At 37.0% G+C, this 17293-nt stretch overlaps 1 protein-coding gene across 1 annotated transcript; it reads left to right on the top strand.

Moving 5' to 3' along the window:
- Positions 1–6745: 6745 nt before the first annotated feature.
- On the top strand, positions 6746–16750 carry LOC134678430 (uncharacterized). The gene is made up of 2 exons (XM_063537006.1): positions 6746–6847; positions 16462–16750. The coding sequence occupies exons 1-2, from the start codon at positions 6800–6802 to the stop codon at positions 16720–16722; spliced, it is 309 nt and encodes a 102-aa protein (XP_063393076.1). The 5' UTR covers positions 6746–6799; the 3' UTR covers positions 16723–16750.
- Positions 16751–17293: the final 543 nt, after the last annotated feature.

The raw sequence follows: 17293 nt of genomic DNA, 5'->3' as shown, positions 1-17293 counted from the left end.
GCCAATCGCAACCGCCGCACCGCAAGTTTTCTTTGTTTCTCGTATTATAGTTATGTGTTACTAATGTTTAGAAATTCCTCATAATGTTTCCTGGCGTACATAATAACTTCATAAATGAAGAGCGATGGTAATGTGATAATGTTCACGTCTCTAAAAAGATCTCTTATCGACGTGACGTGCGTGGTTTTAGATTATAAATTGATCGCACTGCTCTTTTATGAAGAATAAATGCTCTCAACCTCTGCAGCTCTTCCCCACACTAGGACTCCGTACGACAACTCCGAAAACTCTAAAACATCCTGCCCGAGAATCAAATTGGGTTTGTGACCCATTTGCTGACGGCAAGTGGAGAACTGGATACATTTAGTCTTTTTCGGGTTCAGAAGCAAGTTGTTTGTGGTAAACCAAGTCAATATCTTATGCAAGACCGGGTTTATGATAGTCTCAGCAGTATCACTGTTTCTGGGCACTTTAAACAAGAGAAACGTGTCATCAGCGAAAAGAACTGTATCCGTTCCGTTAAACCTTCGAGCACATACGGTAAGTCATTAATATAGGTCAAAAATAGAAAAGGGCCTAATATAGACCCTTGGGGAACTCCTATTTCTACCAACCTTTCGACCGATTTGCACCCCTGAACTTCTACACACTGGGTCCTTATAGACAAATAAGATCGAATAACATCTAAAGAACTACCTCTGACGCCATAATAGCTAAGTTTTTCCAACAATATCGAGTGGTCCACACAATCGAACGCCTTAGACAAGTCGCAAAAGACACCTGTAATAGCATCACACGAATCAGTCAAGGCATCAAATATCCGTCTCACAAGACATGCTGTAGCATCAGATGTTTATATGTAGGTACATAACCATAAAGTTAAACATCAAATGTGTAGATTGGGTAATTCAATATCAGTTTCCGACATACAAAATTAAAGTTTCTGATATTTTTTTTTTGTTTGGTTCTATCTGAATGTATTGGGCCGTCAAGGTTAACTATGGAATTTGTTTTGATTCGATAAAAACAATGATATATCTACTGCAGACAATCGAAAACAGAAGACTAGGGGTTGCTAGGGGACATGAGTCTCTACTTAAAAATTGTTTTTGGCAATAATATATTAATATACTCGTAGTGCGAAATTTAAAACACTGTACTGGGCTTACGTAATTGGGGAAACTTTATAATCATCATTTATTTAAACGTCATTCAAGCGTATGGTTTTTTGAATCCATTCTAAATATGGGCTTACAGGGGTAAAATGTGTAATCTTAGGAAATATTGATATGCTTTGAGTTACTCCAATAACTCGTCCGTCATACACCAGCGGCCCTCCGGAGTCCCCCGGGCGAGCCTGTTCGTTCCTGTTCGAACACTTCGGCGCTACACATAACACAGTTTCATAGAACTGCATATTTTGACAAGGGGCCAAAATACCCTCGCCAATTTGAAGAGGAATGAATTGCATTTCTATGTTTTCTTCTGTATTCGTAGCCAAATATTTTAATACAGTTCCAAAACCCGCGTATTTAACAGGAAGCCCGAGGAAAGTTTTATAATCGAGCGCCAGCAGTCTTGCAACGTTCTTTTTGGGTATTTTTTCAGTGAAAATTAGCGCTATATCATGAAACGAAAATCGTCGAGCGGGACGATGCTGATGGTAGTAAGGGTGAACGTATGTTTTGATCACGCTTGTACTCAACGTGGTTTCGTTTGGCAGCTTTGTAAAATCACCATATCTGATGACAAGCGCAGAACTTTTAACGCAGTGGGCTGCTGTGAGGACCCAGTCTTCCGCTATAAGGCTGCCGGTACAACCTCGGAGCCCAGAGTTCTTCCTTTCCAGAAGCACAATGAACGGGAACTCGTTATGAGTGTCGTCCCGTCCTTTATACACCCGCAAATCCCCACGACCAGGAGCCTTATTTGCACTTAACTTTACAAGTATTGCCAGAATAAATAAGCAGTGCATTTTTAAGCAATGCAAATTTACTTGCATTTTATTTACACGATTATAAAATAAATGTGATAATACATATATATTCTGAACGGGATTCCAAAAGGCAGTAATAAAAAATAGAACGATATAGCAGTTTTATTTGATTTCTTTTTATAGCCTTTAAAAATCAAAACCAATTACTATAAATCCATAAAGATAAAAATATTGAATGTTGAAACCATTAATATTAGTTTTTAAAGGATTCTGTTTTGAATTTTTAAGTTTTTTGATTTGGTACTTCTGACAAATATAAAACAATAATTGTATGATTTCCAAATAACCCTCTCTCGAGTTAACACCACTGTAGATGTTATAATCCTAACTGAGTGTAAACTAAAAGCTTGTAATTATATTTCCCATAAGTATCTTAAATTACTATTTAACAAATAATAATTTAAATCAAAACGACGGAGTAGTTAGCTACACAGCAAGTCATCTAAAATCTCACACAGAAGAAGTCAAGTTTGATCAGGCGACATGTCTACAGATAAAACTTGAAAATACTATTATTTTAGGCATAGGTTTATAGATCCCCTTCAAACTTAAATGCTTCAAATTTTATAGCTTCCTTGTGTAATTAGATCATACAATAAAGTAATAGTAACAGGTGTCATTAATTACTTACAATCAGAATATACCTTCGGGCTGTAATCCCTATGACCCGGGTTTTGCCTGCATGCATTATTGATGATATAATTAACATGTACCTTTTACACGTATTTGGGTCAGTATGACCCTGTAATCTACTTTAAAGCGATCATTGGCGTTTAAATAGTATTGATTGTCACTGAAAAACGATAATTGGTACTATCACGGCGCTGTAGTAAATTCCCAACAAACAGAATATCCTTATAAAATTAAATCTATTAGGGCTAAGCACTCATAGTTGTTTTAAAATAGCATTCATTATGTCAAGGTACCTTTTAATGGCTCATTATATATAAGAAGATTTGGCTAATATTACCTTTATTCTTATAATTTGGCCATGTACACGTTAATAAATCCAATGAATATGCCTACAATAAGGATTCAAAATGTTTTGTTCTTATAGAGGCTCATTATAAGAAGATTTGGCTAATATTACCTTTATTCTTATAATTAGGCCATGTACACGTTAATAAATCCAATTAATATGGCTACAATAAGGGTTCAAAATATTATGTTCTTATAGAGGCTCATTATAAGAAGATTTGGCTCATATTACTTTTATTCTTATAATTTGGCCTTGTACACGTTAATAAATTCAATTAATATGGCTACAATAAGGGTTCAAAATGTTTTGTTCTTATAGAGGCTGGTTACATTGCTTTTTCGCTGTATAATATTCAAAACAGTGTAAAGGCTTTTAATGTGGCCAATTATTCTTATAAAGGTAATGCACAAGATAACTATGACGCTTTTTAGGGTTCCGTACCCAAAGGGTAAAACGGGACCCTATTACTAAGACTTCGCTGTCCGTCCGTCCGTCCGTCTGTCACCAGGCTGTATCTCACGAACCGTGATAGCTAGACAGTTGAAATTTTCACAGATGATGTATTTCTGTTGCCGCTATAACAACAAATACTAAAAACAGAATAAAATAAAGATTTAAATGGGGCTCCCATACAACAAACGTGATTTTTGACCAAAGTTAAGCAACGTCGAGAGTGGTCAGTACTTGGATGGGTGACCGTTTTGTTTTGCTTTTTTTCTGGTTTTTTTTTTGCATTATGGTACGGAACCCTTCGTGCGCGAGTCCGATTCGCACTTGCCCGGTTTTTTGACTCATAGGAGCATGTTATTAGATACCTATCCGACAAAAAAAATATTCAAGAAAAATTTGATACCAAATTATCAGCAGTGGTTCCGTAAGGATCATTTTATGGAACATGAGTATTTTGTTCCTCTTTACAATTTTGACAGAAAATGAAAGTTAGTTAAATATAAATATATTAGGGACATTTTACACAGATAGACCTAGCCCCAAACTAAGCATAGCTTATACCCATACCCCTAGCTATGGGTACTACGCGACGATATAAACATATTATACATAGAAAACAACCATGACTCAGAAACAAATATCTGTGTTCTTCACACAAAAAAAATGCCCTTAGCGGGATTCGAACCTAGGACCATCGGCTTCGCAGGCAGGGTCACTACCCACTATTATATTATAGGCCAGACTCCAGGGGCCAAATTCGACACGTACAACTGTCAGATTTCGCATCCACGTCAAGTCAACAGTTGATTTTATCGCATACTGAGTTATGATTCCATCAACGGTGGATAATATCATTTGGTACAACCAAAACTCCACTCTAAACTAAGGGTGGTTCGGTTTGGTTTGCTTGTCACCCTAACTGTGGATTGTTAATGTCAAATTTTGACATTGTACGTATTCGAGAACTTATGATGTTTCCCACATCAACGGGATATCAACACGATACGTCAAACGTCGCTTGTCGAATAGGGGTCCAGACCGGTCGTCTTGTTGCAATTGTTGCTATTTTTTTATGTATTCACCAATCACAACGTGTAATGGTAAATTGGGATGAGTCGGATGTCTACAATTATAACTTTTTTTTGTATAAAATGTGTCCAGTTCCATGGCCATCTCATGTTAAAATGTAAATTGAGAATTTTTGATTTTAAAAATTTGACAACATCCGTGAAATACTACCATTGTATAATCTGCAGCAGTGTTGGCAAAAAATCAATTCGAATTGACGATTGAGGATTGAGGATTGACCGATCAATTCGAATTGACGATTGACGATTGACGAAACTAATTCTAAATCTACGGATTGAAGATTGACGATTACTAATCGTTAATTCGAATTGATCGGTCAATCCTCAATCCTCAATCGTCAATTCGGATTGACGATTACTTTGTATGTACCTACCTAATGTCCTTTTTATTTAAGCCATTTTTCGAAACTGACCAAATGCGTTCAAAAGCGGTGTCTGAGTTTACCGAAGGTTCCGAAACATGTTTCCGACGGCAATATGAAGGATGTCCTTTTTGGAACATTTTCGGGACTTTCCTTGAAATTAACCGATAGCGTTCAAAATCGTTATCTGAGGTGCCCAAAGGTTTCGAAACTTTCCGAGGGAAATATTGAGAGATGTCCTTTTTTGGGAAATTTCTAGCAATTACCCGATTGCGTTTAAAATCGATATCTGAGGTAACCAGAGGTTTCTAAACATCTTTTCAACTGCAATATTGGAAGGTGTCCTGTTTTGGGATTGGGACATTTTAGTGACATTCTTTGAAAGTGACTGCTTGCATTCAAAATCGATATCTAAGGTGTAAAACATGGTTTCAACGGCAATATAGATTCTACGCTTTAGCCGCGTACTTACTTGACTACCTGCATTACGCTACCCTGCTGATAACAAGATGCGTTCTAAGAACGTACGAGTGCGAAAGAGATAGCATGTTTCGAATCCTTTTATTGTCCTAGTGATGTCAGATATGAGCGCCGATGGGCATTTTGATTTTGAACTCAACCGGTAATACCCGTACAGTATAATAATGAGTGAAAATCGTGAAAATTTTAATCAGTGTTTTGTAAAGCAATATTTCATCAGCAAAACCTAGAAATAGGTAGTTAAATCTAACTTTACTATGCCTATGATTGTCATTACCACACAATTTCAGAATCAAAACATCGATCTTCATTTTCGATTACTCGTAATTGGAAATTGAACCTAATACTACTATTATTGGTGTTCAAATTAGTTTTACTTCACTTTGCAGTTTATACCTTGTTTGGTGGTGGTGTTTATTTTATACGCTTCTTAGAATAAACATAGACCAGTTAAAAATAAAGAACGTCGATAAGAATCTAATCAGACGGTATCAATTTCTCTATGATCACGAGTTTGCTATAACAAAGTAAGATGAATTGGTGTAACTTCGGAAACGGCATAGTTTTGACAATACCAAAAAAATAAGTATCCAGTAAATTAGAAGCATTTTCATTTTTCCGCTAATAACAGTGAGCAATATGCCTTGGTAAGCGTTGTAACAGCGTAAGCGTTGCCAAAGTATGAAATGCTTCTGAATTAGTAAATACATGTACTTATAGGTATATAAAATTACCCCGTACCTACCTAAGTAGGACCGGCCAAATGCAAATGGAAGAACACTTAAAAGCCATAACATAACCCCTCAGCAATTTAGAATTTTATAAATATCATAAATATACCTATATCAAATTTATTTTCCATAACACACGGAGCACAAATCATAGGATTGAAATACATAGTACGTAATTGCCAAACAGGAGAACAGTTTGATGGCAGATCTTGATAAAGGTACATTTGTCTAATTATTGTGCATGCAGTATTATTATAAAGTAAGCTAAGCATACGAATTATTTCTAATTTTATTATAAAAATAAAATAACTAAATAAATAAATGAATATTATAGGACATTCTTACACAGATTGACTAAGTCCCACAGTAAGCTCAAGAAGGCTTGTGTTGTGGGTACTCAGACAATGATATATATAATATACAAATACTTAAACACCCATGACTCAGGAACAAATATCTGTATCATCATACAAATAAATGCCCTTACTGGGATTATGAAGCCTTGGATTCGTAGTTTATATTATTAACTCGTCTCTCGTACAAGTTGTATTAGAACGTGTTTTATTTTACTCCGGTCTATCATTTTGACCGAGTGACATAGAACTTTGGCAATGTTTTCGTAACCATATTTTGTAACAAGGTAAGTAAATAGAGAATATATAAATAGAGTTATTTCGTATATAGGTCATGTCAAGTCAATACAAGACGTGAAAATGTACAAATTTGTGCTATTTTTGGTTGTGGCCGCTCTGATGGTGGAGGTATGTATATCAGCACTACGTACACCTAATAAAACAAAGTCCCCCGTCGCGTCTGTCTGTTTGTGTGTATGTATGTTCGCGAAAAACTTGAAAACTCCTGAACGGATTTTCATGCGGTTTTCACCTATCTATAGAGTGATTCTTGAGGAAGGTTTAGGTGTAAGTATAATTTGTTAAGGTTTTGTGTAGGGAACGCAAATCGGTTATTTTTTGTATGGAAATAACCGCGGTTTCGGTTAAAAACCGATTATTTCCATACAAAAAATAACGAAAATAACCGATTTGCATTCCCTCTTAGTTTTGTGTAACCCGTGTGATTGGGTCGCTAATTTTGCTAACTTTGCAAAACATTTTTGTAGCGAAATAACAAAATCGCTTTATTATAAATACATATTAGCCACTAAACCTGGTCAAAATGGCGGTGCAGCTAGGTATAATAGGGTATTTGAGTGCATTTAAAATAAATTATTTTACACCATGCACGAAATAAAGCAGCAGAAGATTAATAGAGAAACGTAGACAGCAGTTATTTTTATTTTAACAAATACCCGTATAAAACTCTAAAGAGTAGGTAATTTGATTGTGATGTCACATGCTACTATAGTGTTTCATATAAATTCCATAGAGGCAAATTGGTTTTGACAGTTCAAAAAAATACCCTATTATTCTCTTCTAAGTCGGTCCCTCACTGCTGAGGATCGTGACTCCGCTTACTAATTTTTCCTATGGCAGCTCTCCACTTCTCCCTGTCGGTTGCTTTGTGGAAAGCGTTGCTTAGTGTGATGTCCATCCGGGCGGATATTTGGTCACACCATCTCGTTGGACTTGTTCCTCTAGGCCGTCTGCCGTCCACCTTTCCCATCACCACAAGTCTCTCCAAGTTGTCAGGGTCTCTGCGAGCTATGTGACCTATGACACCTACCCTATTATATGTCCTATTATATGACACCTAACCTATGTGACCTACCCTATTATAAAGGGATTTTAATATATTAGAAATACAAAAGTGTGCAGTTTTGGTCTGGGACACAGACCACCCCTTAAAATTGTAGAGCCAAAGAAATTTGGTATGGAGATAGTTTAGTGTTAAAATGTATTTCAATATCTTTCGCTATTATGACTCTTCTACACGATGGGCCATCGCCGGCCACTCCAAGGGACGCATTTATGCGTTAGAGGCAGCAAGTGATATAGCCATCCCATTCTACCGCATGGCTGCGTCCCTTGGAGTGGCCGGCGTTGGCCCATCGTGTAGAGGAGCCATTACATCAATTGAGTGAAAGACCCGATTCTGCAATGTATTGATATGGTGCTGCGCAAGAGTGTCTTCACTACTGTTGCCAATACACTTTCTAGGCTCTCTTATCATACCCATTCGAACTTCAAGATATTCACAAGAGACGACACGTACTAGATACGTTATAGTTTAGATATCAACTAGTTCTCTTTTGCAGCGCAATCCGGGCAACCAATGTCACTTTTACGTTAGATAGCGTAAGATATAGCTATTAGATGTGAATTGGATTTCTAAGTCATATCCTGAGGAAATTGTTCAAGAGTAATCTCCAGAATCGCGCAAACGTCAAATTTGACAGGTTAGATCTTAAACATATCGTTATCGTATCTTGGTGATGTCTAAAAGATATCTAATAGATGTCTATTTCAAAATCCGAATCGGGCCCCAAATCGCCTTATAGGGGTTCTCAGAAAAAATGGTTCCATTTACTTTATTTCGTAAAAACATTAGCGTTTGGGTTATTTAGACTCAGGATCACGAGTGCTATTGAATCAAAGAAAAAAAGTGTAAGTACCCAGTACTTCATACAAATTTTGGGTGTCACTTTTGTAACGGTCCATACAAAATACCTATAAGTGATAATGCGTTACAAAACTGTCATTTTTAGGACACATCTTTTCTTTAAAATCGATAGTCCTCGTGATTTTGGCTCCTGATTATGGCTCCTCTACACGATGGGCCAACGCCGGCCACTCCAAGGGACGCATTTATGCGTTAGAGGGCTGAGAGCAAGTGATATTGCTATTTCATTCTACCGCATGGCTGCGTCCCTTGGAGTGGCCGGCGCTGGCCCATCGTGTAGAGGAGCCATTAGAAATAACCCAAAGTAAATGGTACACTTTTAAGTGAAAATGCTCTTATACTAAATATAATCCAGTAACTTTGTCGAATTTTGTAACCTGGCTATTTTGCGTCAAATCCGGTAGTTCTGATTTTTTGCAGACTTGTTTATGATGTTGGCCCAATGAAAAATCCAAGTTTTTGACCTCGAGCGCCGAACGCAACTTTGTCAAAAATCGAATAAACCGCAATTTTGTTTAGATTTGGGCGATTATAACCCTAAAGTACTAGTTTTTGATAGTCACTTCCTTAGGGCGTTTTTAAGGTAGACTAAATTTGCTACAATAAGACACTAGAATTGTCTCTGTACATCTAATATTTTCCGAGATAAAGCCTTTCAAAATTTTATAATTTTACATCAGTTCTTAGCTATAATATATGGGTTAGGTAGGTAATTTATATGGAATTCATCACCGCCACGTTCTATAAAATATTTGTTTTCAATAAAAATTTTTTTTTTTCAAAATAGGCACTCATACATTTTTTTATGGAATATAAATATTTTGTAGAACGTGGCGGTGATGAATTCCATATAAATTACCTATGTAACCCTTATATTATAGCCAAGAACTGATGTAAAATTATAAAATTTTGAAAGGCTTTATCTCGGAAAATATTAGATGTACAGAGACAATTCTGGTGTCTTATTGTAGCAAAGGGTCATGCCGAATTTGGCCTACGATTCGATAAGCATGCCATATATACGATAAATTTAATCATATTTCTTACAATCTCATACATATATTAGATTCCTACGGACACTTCATAGTAACGAAAATAAGTAAAAGAGTAATTAAACCAAATCAACACATCCCGCGCTATTTATTACATAGAATCAATGACAGTGTATAAATGGACGTCCAGACCTAATCAAAAAACTCAAAAAAGTATGGCAGCCAAATACATTTGTACCATACTCCTGTCGATGCTAATAACGTTCACTTATAATGTTTTTCAAAGAAAAACATTCATACCACTAACGACATTCTGTTTTAAGCACTAAGTATCAAATTGCAAAAAGAACTGCGATAGGTACAGCAAAAACTTTTTATTCCAATGACTTTAATTGTAACATACCCAAATGACATACGTCAAAAGTGAATAGCGAACGAATATGGAACGAATAGAGTCGCTATTGATTGTGTTTTCATATTAATTATTACATATTTATTTGATAGTATTGTATGAAAAATAGAAGAGCACCAATTTACAATTAGCTTTCACCGGCTTTCCCCACTGAAGTCGTTTTTTTACTTCTATAAAATTGTTTACTTAACTTTTTTAATAAAATCTTATTTGATATCACGTGTACGAATAACACGAAAATAGGTTAAAACTTAAAAATACATTAAAATAAAGGGAAAAATATACATATATCTTTTTTTTATGAATTACCCATAGGTATCACATGTGATAAACCTACAAAATAGGAATTCTAACTTTTTTGAAATAAATTAAGTTTATTATTTGAAGTTTATTATTAGGTGCCTTTAAGGCAAACATTTGTTTTTGAAACATTCTTTATTTGAATGAGTTACTTATCGAATTTATTATAACAATCCTGTGATTGTTACTGTATTTTTTCCTCTCTGGAATTGAAGTAAATAATTATGTTTACTTAAGTGATTGGTTTCACATTTGATGCTATAATATTTTTTACTATAAAACAGCTCTAGCTGTTATAGTCTATTTATTCCGGTTCGCCTGCTATATCTTACTGATATTAATTTAAGGAAATGGTATGAAATATGTATATTATTTTATTTAAAAAAAATGTATTAACCTAATACCAACTCATTCGATTTTTGTTCCTTGACAGCCTTTAAATGCCCAATATCATCGATATGTTTACACTATTTACGGCACCTTATTTCCTTGTAATAAGGCATAATAATTATTTAACATGGCCCGATACAAGGCAGCATTCCTAACCTCAAAATCGTAGAGAAATTCCGCTTTTATAATGTTCTGTGAAGTGTCCGTGAATTTCTAATAACTATCGGGACTTTTATTTCATGTTTGGAGCCTAAAAATATACCACTCATGTTTAGCGAGTGTTGGGCCAAACTTCTATGGGAGCGGAACATCATCCTTTAGTCTACTTTAAAAACGCCCTAGGAAGTTACTATCAAAAACTAGTACTTTAGGGTTATAATCACCCAAATCTAAAAAAATTGCGGTTTATTCGATTTTTGACAAAGTTGCGTTCGGCGCTCGAGGTCACAAACTTGGTTTATTCATTGGGCCAACATCATAAACAAGCCTGCAAAAAATCAGAACTACCGGATTTGACGCAAACGCAAAATGTATAATTTTACTGTATTAATAGTTATGCTTCGTTTCGCGTACAAATTTGCATCATACATTTACACGATGAGCGTATTCATTCAGCAAAGCAATTCGTATTAAATAAATTCGATTTTAATGGTATAAAAGCATTTCAGGCTTGTGTTAGTGTAATGGGTATAACTATTTAACCACTATGTCTATGCGACGTCATTATACGAGTAGTGTACAGTCAACGGTAAAAATATGGGTGTAGACAACTTACTCAAAAATATGTCCCATAGTTCTTAATTCACTGACATAAGAGTTATGGGACATATTTTTGAAATGATTTGTACACCCATATTTTTACCGTTGACTGTACAATAGTTAATTTTACAGCCCTAAACAATTAACATTTAATTTTATAGGTACTTATGACGATTTCCTCCATATTAGGCAATGCCGACAGAAGTGAAAACTCAATGACTAGTCCAAAATGTCTGCAGCACTATGTATAATTTGACCCATCCTCCTTTCTATTGAAAAACTTTAGGTCCGAAATTACTGGTCAGTGTGCTTGTTTAAAATTCGAAATTCAAATTTGTAGCGTTAATTGTTTAAAATTCGAATAGAAATTGCAAAGTTACCTTGCAGACCTCGCATCTAAATATACATGTATTTGGTCATGATATTTTGAGTTTTATTCACCAATACTAGAGTTCACTTTTGTTAGCGATTTCATCAAGATGTAGCTTTATTGAATTAGATTGGATTGATATAAGATTGTAAAGTTAGAATGTAACTGTGAGATCCTCGTATTTCAGGCCGTACAAGATTAGAATATTGAGCTTTATTGCTTAATATAAAAGTCCAGTTTTAAATAATTGACCTGATTATGATACGTTATGTCTAAAGTTCTTTGGTGAATAACAATGGGTACACATGACGTCAGCGCGTTACGCTGTCTCGAGTTTATCATTTTTTTCCCCACCTCAAAAAGTGTTCAGCGCCGCTAAAGAAGTTTTCACTTCAACAATTCAAAATAAACCATACCACCACAATAGATTAACTATGTATTTCTGTATCCAGACCCTTTTACCAGAATGATTAAGTTAATTGCTTTAAATTGCTAGTCCGGTCCAGCGTTCAGAAATTACGCCTGAATTCGACTGCGAGTTACTTTCCCAATTAATCACTATTAGAGGTGAAATTCGAGAGACTATTTTTAGGACTCCGCTGACCGTTTACTGAACCTGGATTTTCCGAACTAATTGGACCCCAGAATTAAGGGCGTCCGCTGCCTGGCGCGGTTGCAAATAGTATGAGCAACGCTAATTGGCGCGGACGCGTGCGACGGATTTCACCTACCAACATCATATATTACTATCTTACTAGGAATATGATTATAATACGTATTATACGGCATATAACTATATCCCTAGGGATATAACTATTCCTCCGCCGCACCGCCGCACTCCTACCTATAATTATTTCACTAAACTTAATCCAGTAACATAACTATATCATTCAACTAAAGACGTATTATAGTTATATTCCTAGTAAGATAGTAATGAATCGCTTTCGTATAACTATATAACGGCTTTATCTATCGTACTATGAGATATATATTTTTTAAGCCGATACAAATCGATCAAACGTGAGCCAAGTGTTCTACATATAACGTTAATTCCCTAAAAGGGTCAATTACTTTCCGGAAAATTGGAGTGTATTATGTAGACTACTTATATACGATAGGTAACGATTTTATGTAGACTATACGATAGGTAACAATTTGGATAGGTACCATTTACCAAGGCTTTAAAAGGGCCGCCATACACGGACTGATTTGAGCAGTCAGTGCCAACAGCTTCAAGCGGTCGCCGTTGGGTGATCTGCAGTTTCAATACAAAATCGTCATTTGCAATACACGAACCGCTCAAGCAGTTGCAACTGCTTCGGGCGGTTGCCTGCGCGGTGAAATTTCACAATGCGGTCAAGCTGCAAAAGCAGTCCGTGTATGTTGATCACTGGGTTAGTGCTCGAGCAGTCCGTGTATGGCGGCTCTAATTATAGAGCTTTCAAAAAGTAGAAGGTTGGAACATGCCTGTAAGCGTTGCCTTTAATTAAGCTTAAAAGTCAGTTTATTTTATAATGTCCACAAAGAAATACGTATCGCTATTGAAATGGTAAAGCTGGATCAAATTGTGAAATAAAATCATTAAAATGAAATATTTTTGTATCAGTGACAACACTACAAAGTGGTTTACATTTAAATTGATACATGTCATGTCATTCATAGGATCTACTTGCTAGGGTTGAAACATCTAACTGTGTCTTTAAAACGTTTTGAAATATTAACGTGATTTATAACAAGTGGAAAATAAAGTACAGTCGCCATCAGATATATCGGAGCGGCCAAGGTGTTCACAATATCTGAACACGCACTCTAGCGCCTTGACAATAGAGGCGTGCTCAGATATTTGTGAGCACCTTGGCCGCTCCGATATATCTGATGTCGACTGTACATAGCCTAAACAATACCCCGTTTGCTTAAAAGTCCTTCGTTTTGTTTCACCCGATATATAGAAAGTAATTTACAAGTATGAACAAAATACCCTCGTTACGAATTTTTAGTTTGGATCCATTGCCAGTAGGTGAATAAGGAAAAACATCCACCTTGTTACGTACATAGCGATTCACAGTTATACCGGGTGTAGCCTGTAACACGAGCAAGTAATTAAAGACATAGATTGTACTCCTCAAACGGTGACACTTTTGTTCAACAACTTTAAAAAATTATGAAGTACTTTTAGACTCCCTATTTTTCATACAAAATAAATACGTCTTCTTCTTCTTCCTCGCGTTATCCCGGCATTTTGCCACGGCTCATGGGAGCCTGGGGTCCGCTTGACAACTAATCCCATGATTTGACGTAGGCACTAGTTTTTACGAAAGCGACTGCCATCTGACCTTCCAACCCAGAGAGGAAACTAGGCCTTATTGGGATTAGTCCGGTTTCCTCACGATGTTTTTCCTTCACCGAAAAGCGACTGGCAAATATCAAATGATATTTCGTACATAAGTTCCGAAAAACTCATTGGTACGAGCCGGGGTTTGAACCCGCGACCTCCGGATTGAAAGTCGCACGCTCTTATCGCTAGGCCACCAGCTCACCGCTGGGCGAGTAACTATAAATATCGCCGTGTCTCTTTTATTTACACGGGAGTGCTTATCTTTTGTTCGTGTTTATAGCCAATAGCTCATAGCTTACTAGCTCGCGGTGGGACCAGTGCCTTAAACATAACAAAATTTGCAATACATTGCGTCTTAGAATAAACTTAGTGTATTAACAAACAAACCAAAGTTATTTTTAAAAGTAGCTGAAAAAATGTTGGTCAGTATGAGGAGTACAGCCTACAGTTTATTTATTTGCTCATATTACAGGCCAGACCCGTTATATCACGAAAGTAGGTGACATTTGTGATATTCATTATTGTGCCGAAAACGTTTTCCAAAAGGCTCAACTGTAATATTTAGAGTGATAAATTGGTGCAATTACTTATAATGTAATTCAGGTGTAATTTGTAAGCGTTTAATGATCGAGACTCTAGAGGTATAATAATAGCATTTAAAAGCAATTAAGGTAAAATATAGCTAGGCTAAATATAGAGAAATATAGTAAGAATAGAGTGCTCACTCTATACATATATAGCAGAGATATATATAACTTCGTATAAGATAAATAAAGTCTAAGAAAAAAACGTGCCTCGGAAATCAAGAAAAAGTCATTCTCGAATAGATGGCGCACACACCTTCGGCCTATTCTGGGATAGATGGCGTTGACGACACCGTTTGATATTTAACAATTTTAACACATATCAGTGAAAGAACATGGGTCAGTATGGAACAATAAAAATTGAAATCATTTATCCGTAAACATATTTAAATTAATTTTTACGTTTTCAATTTTATTTTAAGTTTTAATCGTGTGTCGATAGATGGCAGTAAATCTACTGTGACTACAAAATTTACTTTGGCAATAGCCCTCTATACTATCTATTCTCTTCGTATATAGTTTTGGTACCAAATCGACTATTATTTTCGTAGTCGACGGAATTATTAGTACCGCTACTCGATACTAGACGTCTCTCGTGTGGCGACTTCATAAAATTGTGTTGAACAATAACAATAAAATGTCGACTACGAAATTAGTCGATTTGGTACCAAAACTAATGTATGGTATGGAGTGAGCAATCTATGCAAGTACCTACTTTTTTCTCTACGGCATAACAGACAGTTCAGAGGCTGTAGGTATCGTTAATAGAAAACGCAAATCGAAACTCAAATAATGTATGGATTTGGTCAAGCTCTTCGTAGCATCTGTCATCCCGATATTACATTTTTTGTTTCGTTTGGCATTTGTCGATGTACGATTGTCATTTTGGCTAGCTCCCAGTTTTTTCCGGCAATAACTATCTCGATTCCTCGACAAGAAACAGAAGGCCTACCGCGAACTACGTTCGACGTGTTGCCACCCTATCACACTTACGTACGAATTTACAAGTGCGACAGAGAGGCAACACGTCGACCGTGGTTCGCGGTAGACCCTCAGTTAATCAAGACCACTAAAGTGATGTACCCTAATGGCCGCCGAGGCGAGGAAGCATATGAGCGGATTCCCTTTTGTGTGTTCGTGATCACGTGCACATACATACAATACCGGGTGTGGCCTGTAATACGAGCAAAAAATTAAACTGTAGGCTGTACTCCTCATACTGACCAACATTTGTTCAGCGACTTTTAAAAATAACATGTGGTTTGATTTTTTATACACTTCAAAGTTTATTCTAAGACGCAATCTATTGCGAATTTTGTTATGTTTAAGGCGTGACAAGCAACGTCAATCACGATCGATTTTTTTTGGGGATATTTTTCTAACGTAATGTTCGGTTTTTTATCGCATCATAAAGGGTTTAGTTGCATGAGAGGGATTAATAATATCTTACAGTGGCGAACCGCCCCGGCTTCGCACGAGTAAACAAATTAAACACCTAAATCTTCCTCAAGTATGACTCTATTGATAGGTGAAAACCGCATGAAAATTACTTCAGTCGTTTTTGACTTTATCGCGAACAAACATACAAACAGACAGACGCGGCGAGGGATTTTGTTTTATAAGGTGTAGTGATAACAATTTCCTAACTTCCAGGACATCCAATCTTGCTGCTGCTGCAGTCGCGAGCCCTACATGATGAAGACCTGCCTCGAGTGTTTATACGACCTCGACCCGTGCTTCGTCCCTTCCAAGTGCGGCTGCAACTGCTTCAGAGACCTCGCTAACCCGTGCTTGTCCTGCGGGCGCGGATGCGGATGCGGATGTGGGAAGTCACTCTACTTTCCGGAAGTAGAGTATCCTGTCACCAGTTATAATATGAATCCGTTTTATTATGGGTCTTGTTTCGGTTATTAAAATGAACTGACTAACGTAGGCCTATCTAATTGAGAGCTCAACTCATACAATATAATGTCAATTAACTAATATAATTTTATATATCTAAATCACAAGATAGAACATTAGTTATTATTTAACGGGGGAAAAGTTGTTTAAACGCTCATGCTAACTTTGTTACCCGAGCAAGCGATAAATTCCAAAACCGAACCACGATTGTAACATAGTCAGTAGCCGAGCCTACTTCGCACGCACATTTGAGCGAGGGATGGACTAACGCTACGTCTTACGTAGGCGAACAACGCGCGAACGCGGCGCGGCGCGGCGCGGCGAAATCAATCCTTTGATGCCCATAGAAGTGTCCTACGTAAGCGATCTCGTTGCGAACGCGGTGCGGCGCGATTTGCACGCGAATGTCAGGCGGCGCGGCGCGGCGCGGCGCGGCGGCGGCCGCTTTCGCCGCGCCGCGCCGCGCCGCGTTCGCGCGTTGTTCGCCTACGTAAGACGTAGCGTTAGGCAACAAAAGTCCCAAGACACGCGTCGCCAGCAATGTCGGTTGATGTGGCGAATGTCGCGCGACATGTCGAGCGAA

Source organism: Cydia fagiglandana, chromosome Z, assembly GCF_963556715.1.
Source record: "Cydia fagiglandana chromosome Z, ilCydFagi1.1, whole genome shotgun sequence".
NCBI lineage: Eukaryota > Metazoa > Arthropoda > Insecta > Lepidoptera > Tortricidae > Cydia > Cydia fagiglandana.
The sequence above is the reverse complement of the archived record's forward strand: the minus strand, read 5'-3'. Positions and strand labels throughout refer to the sequence as shown.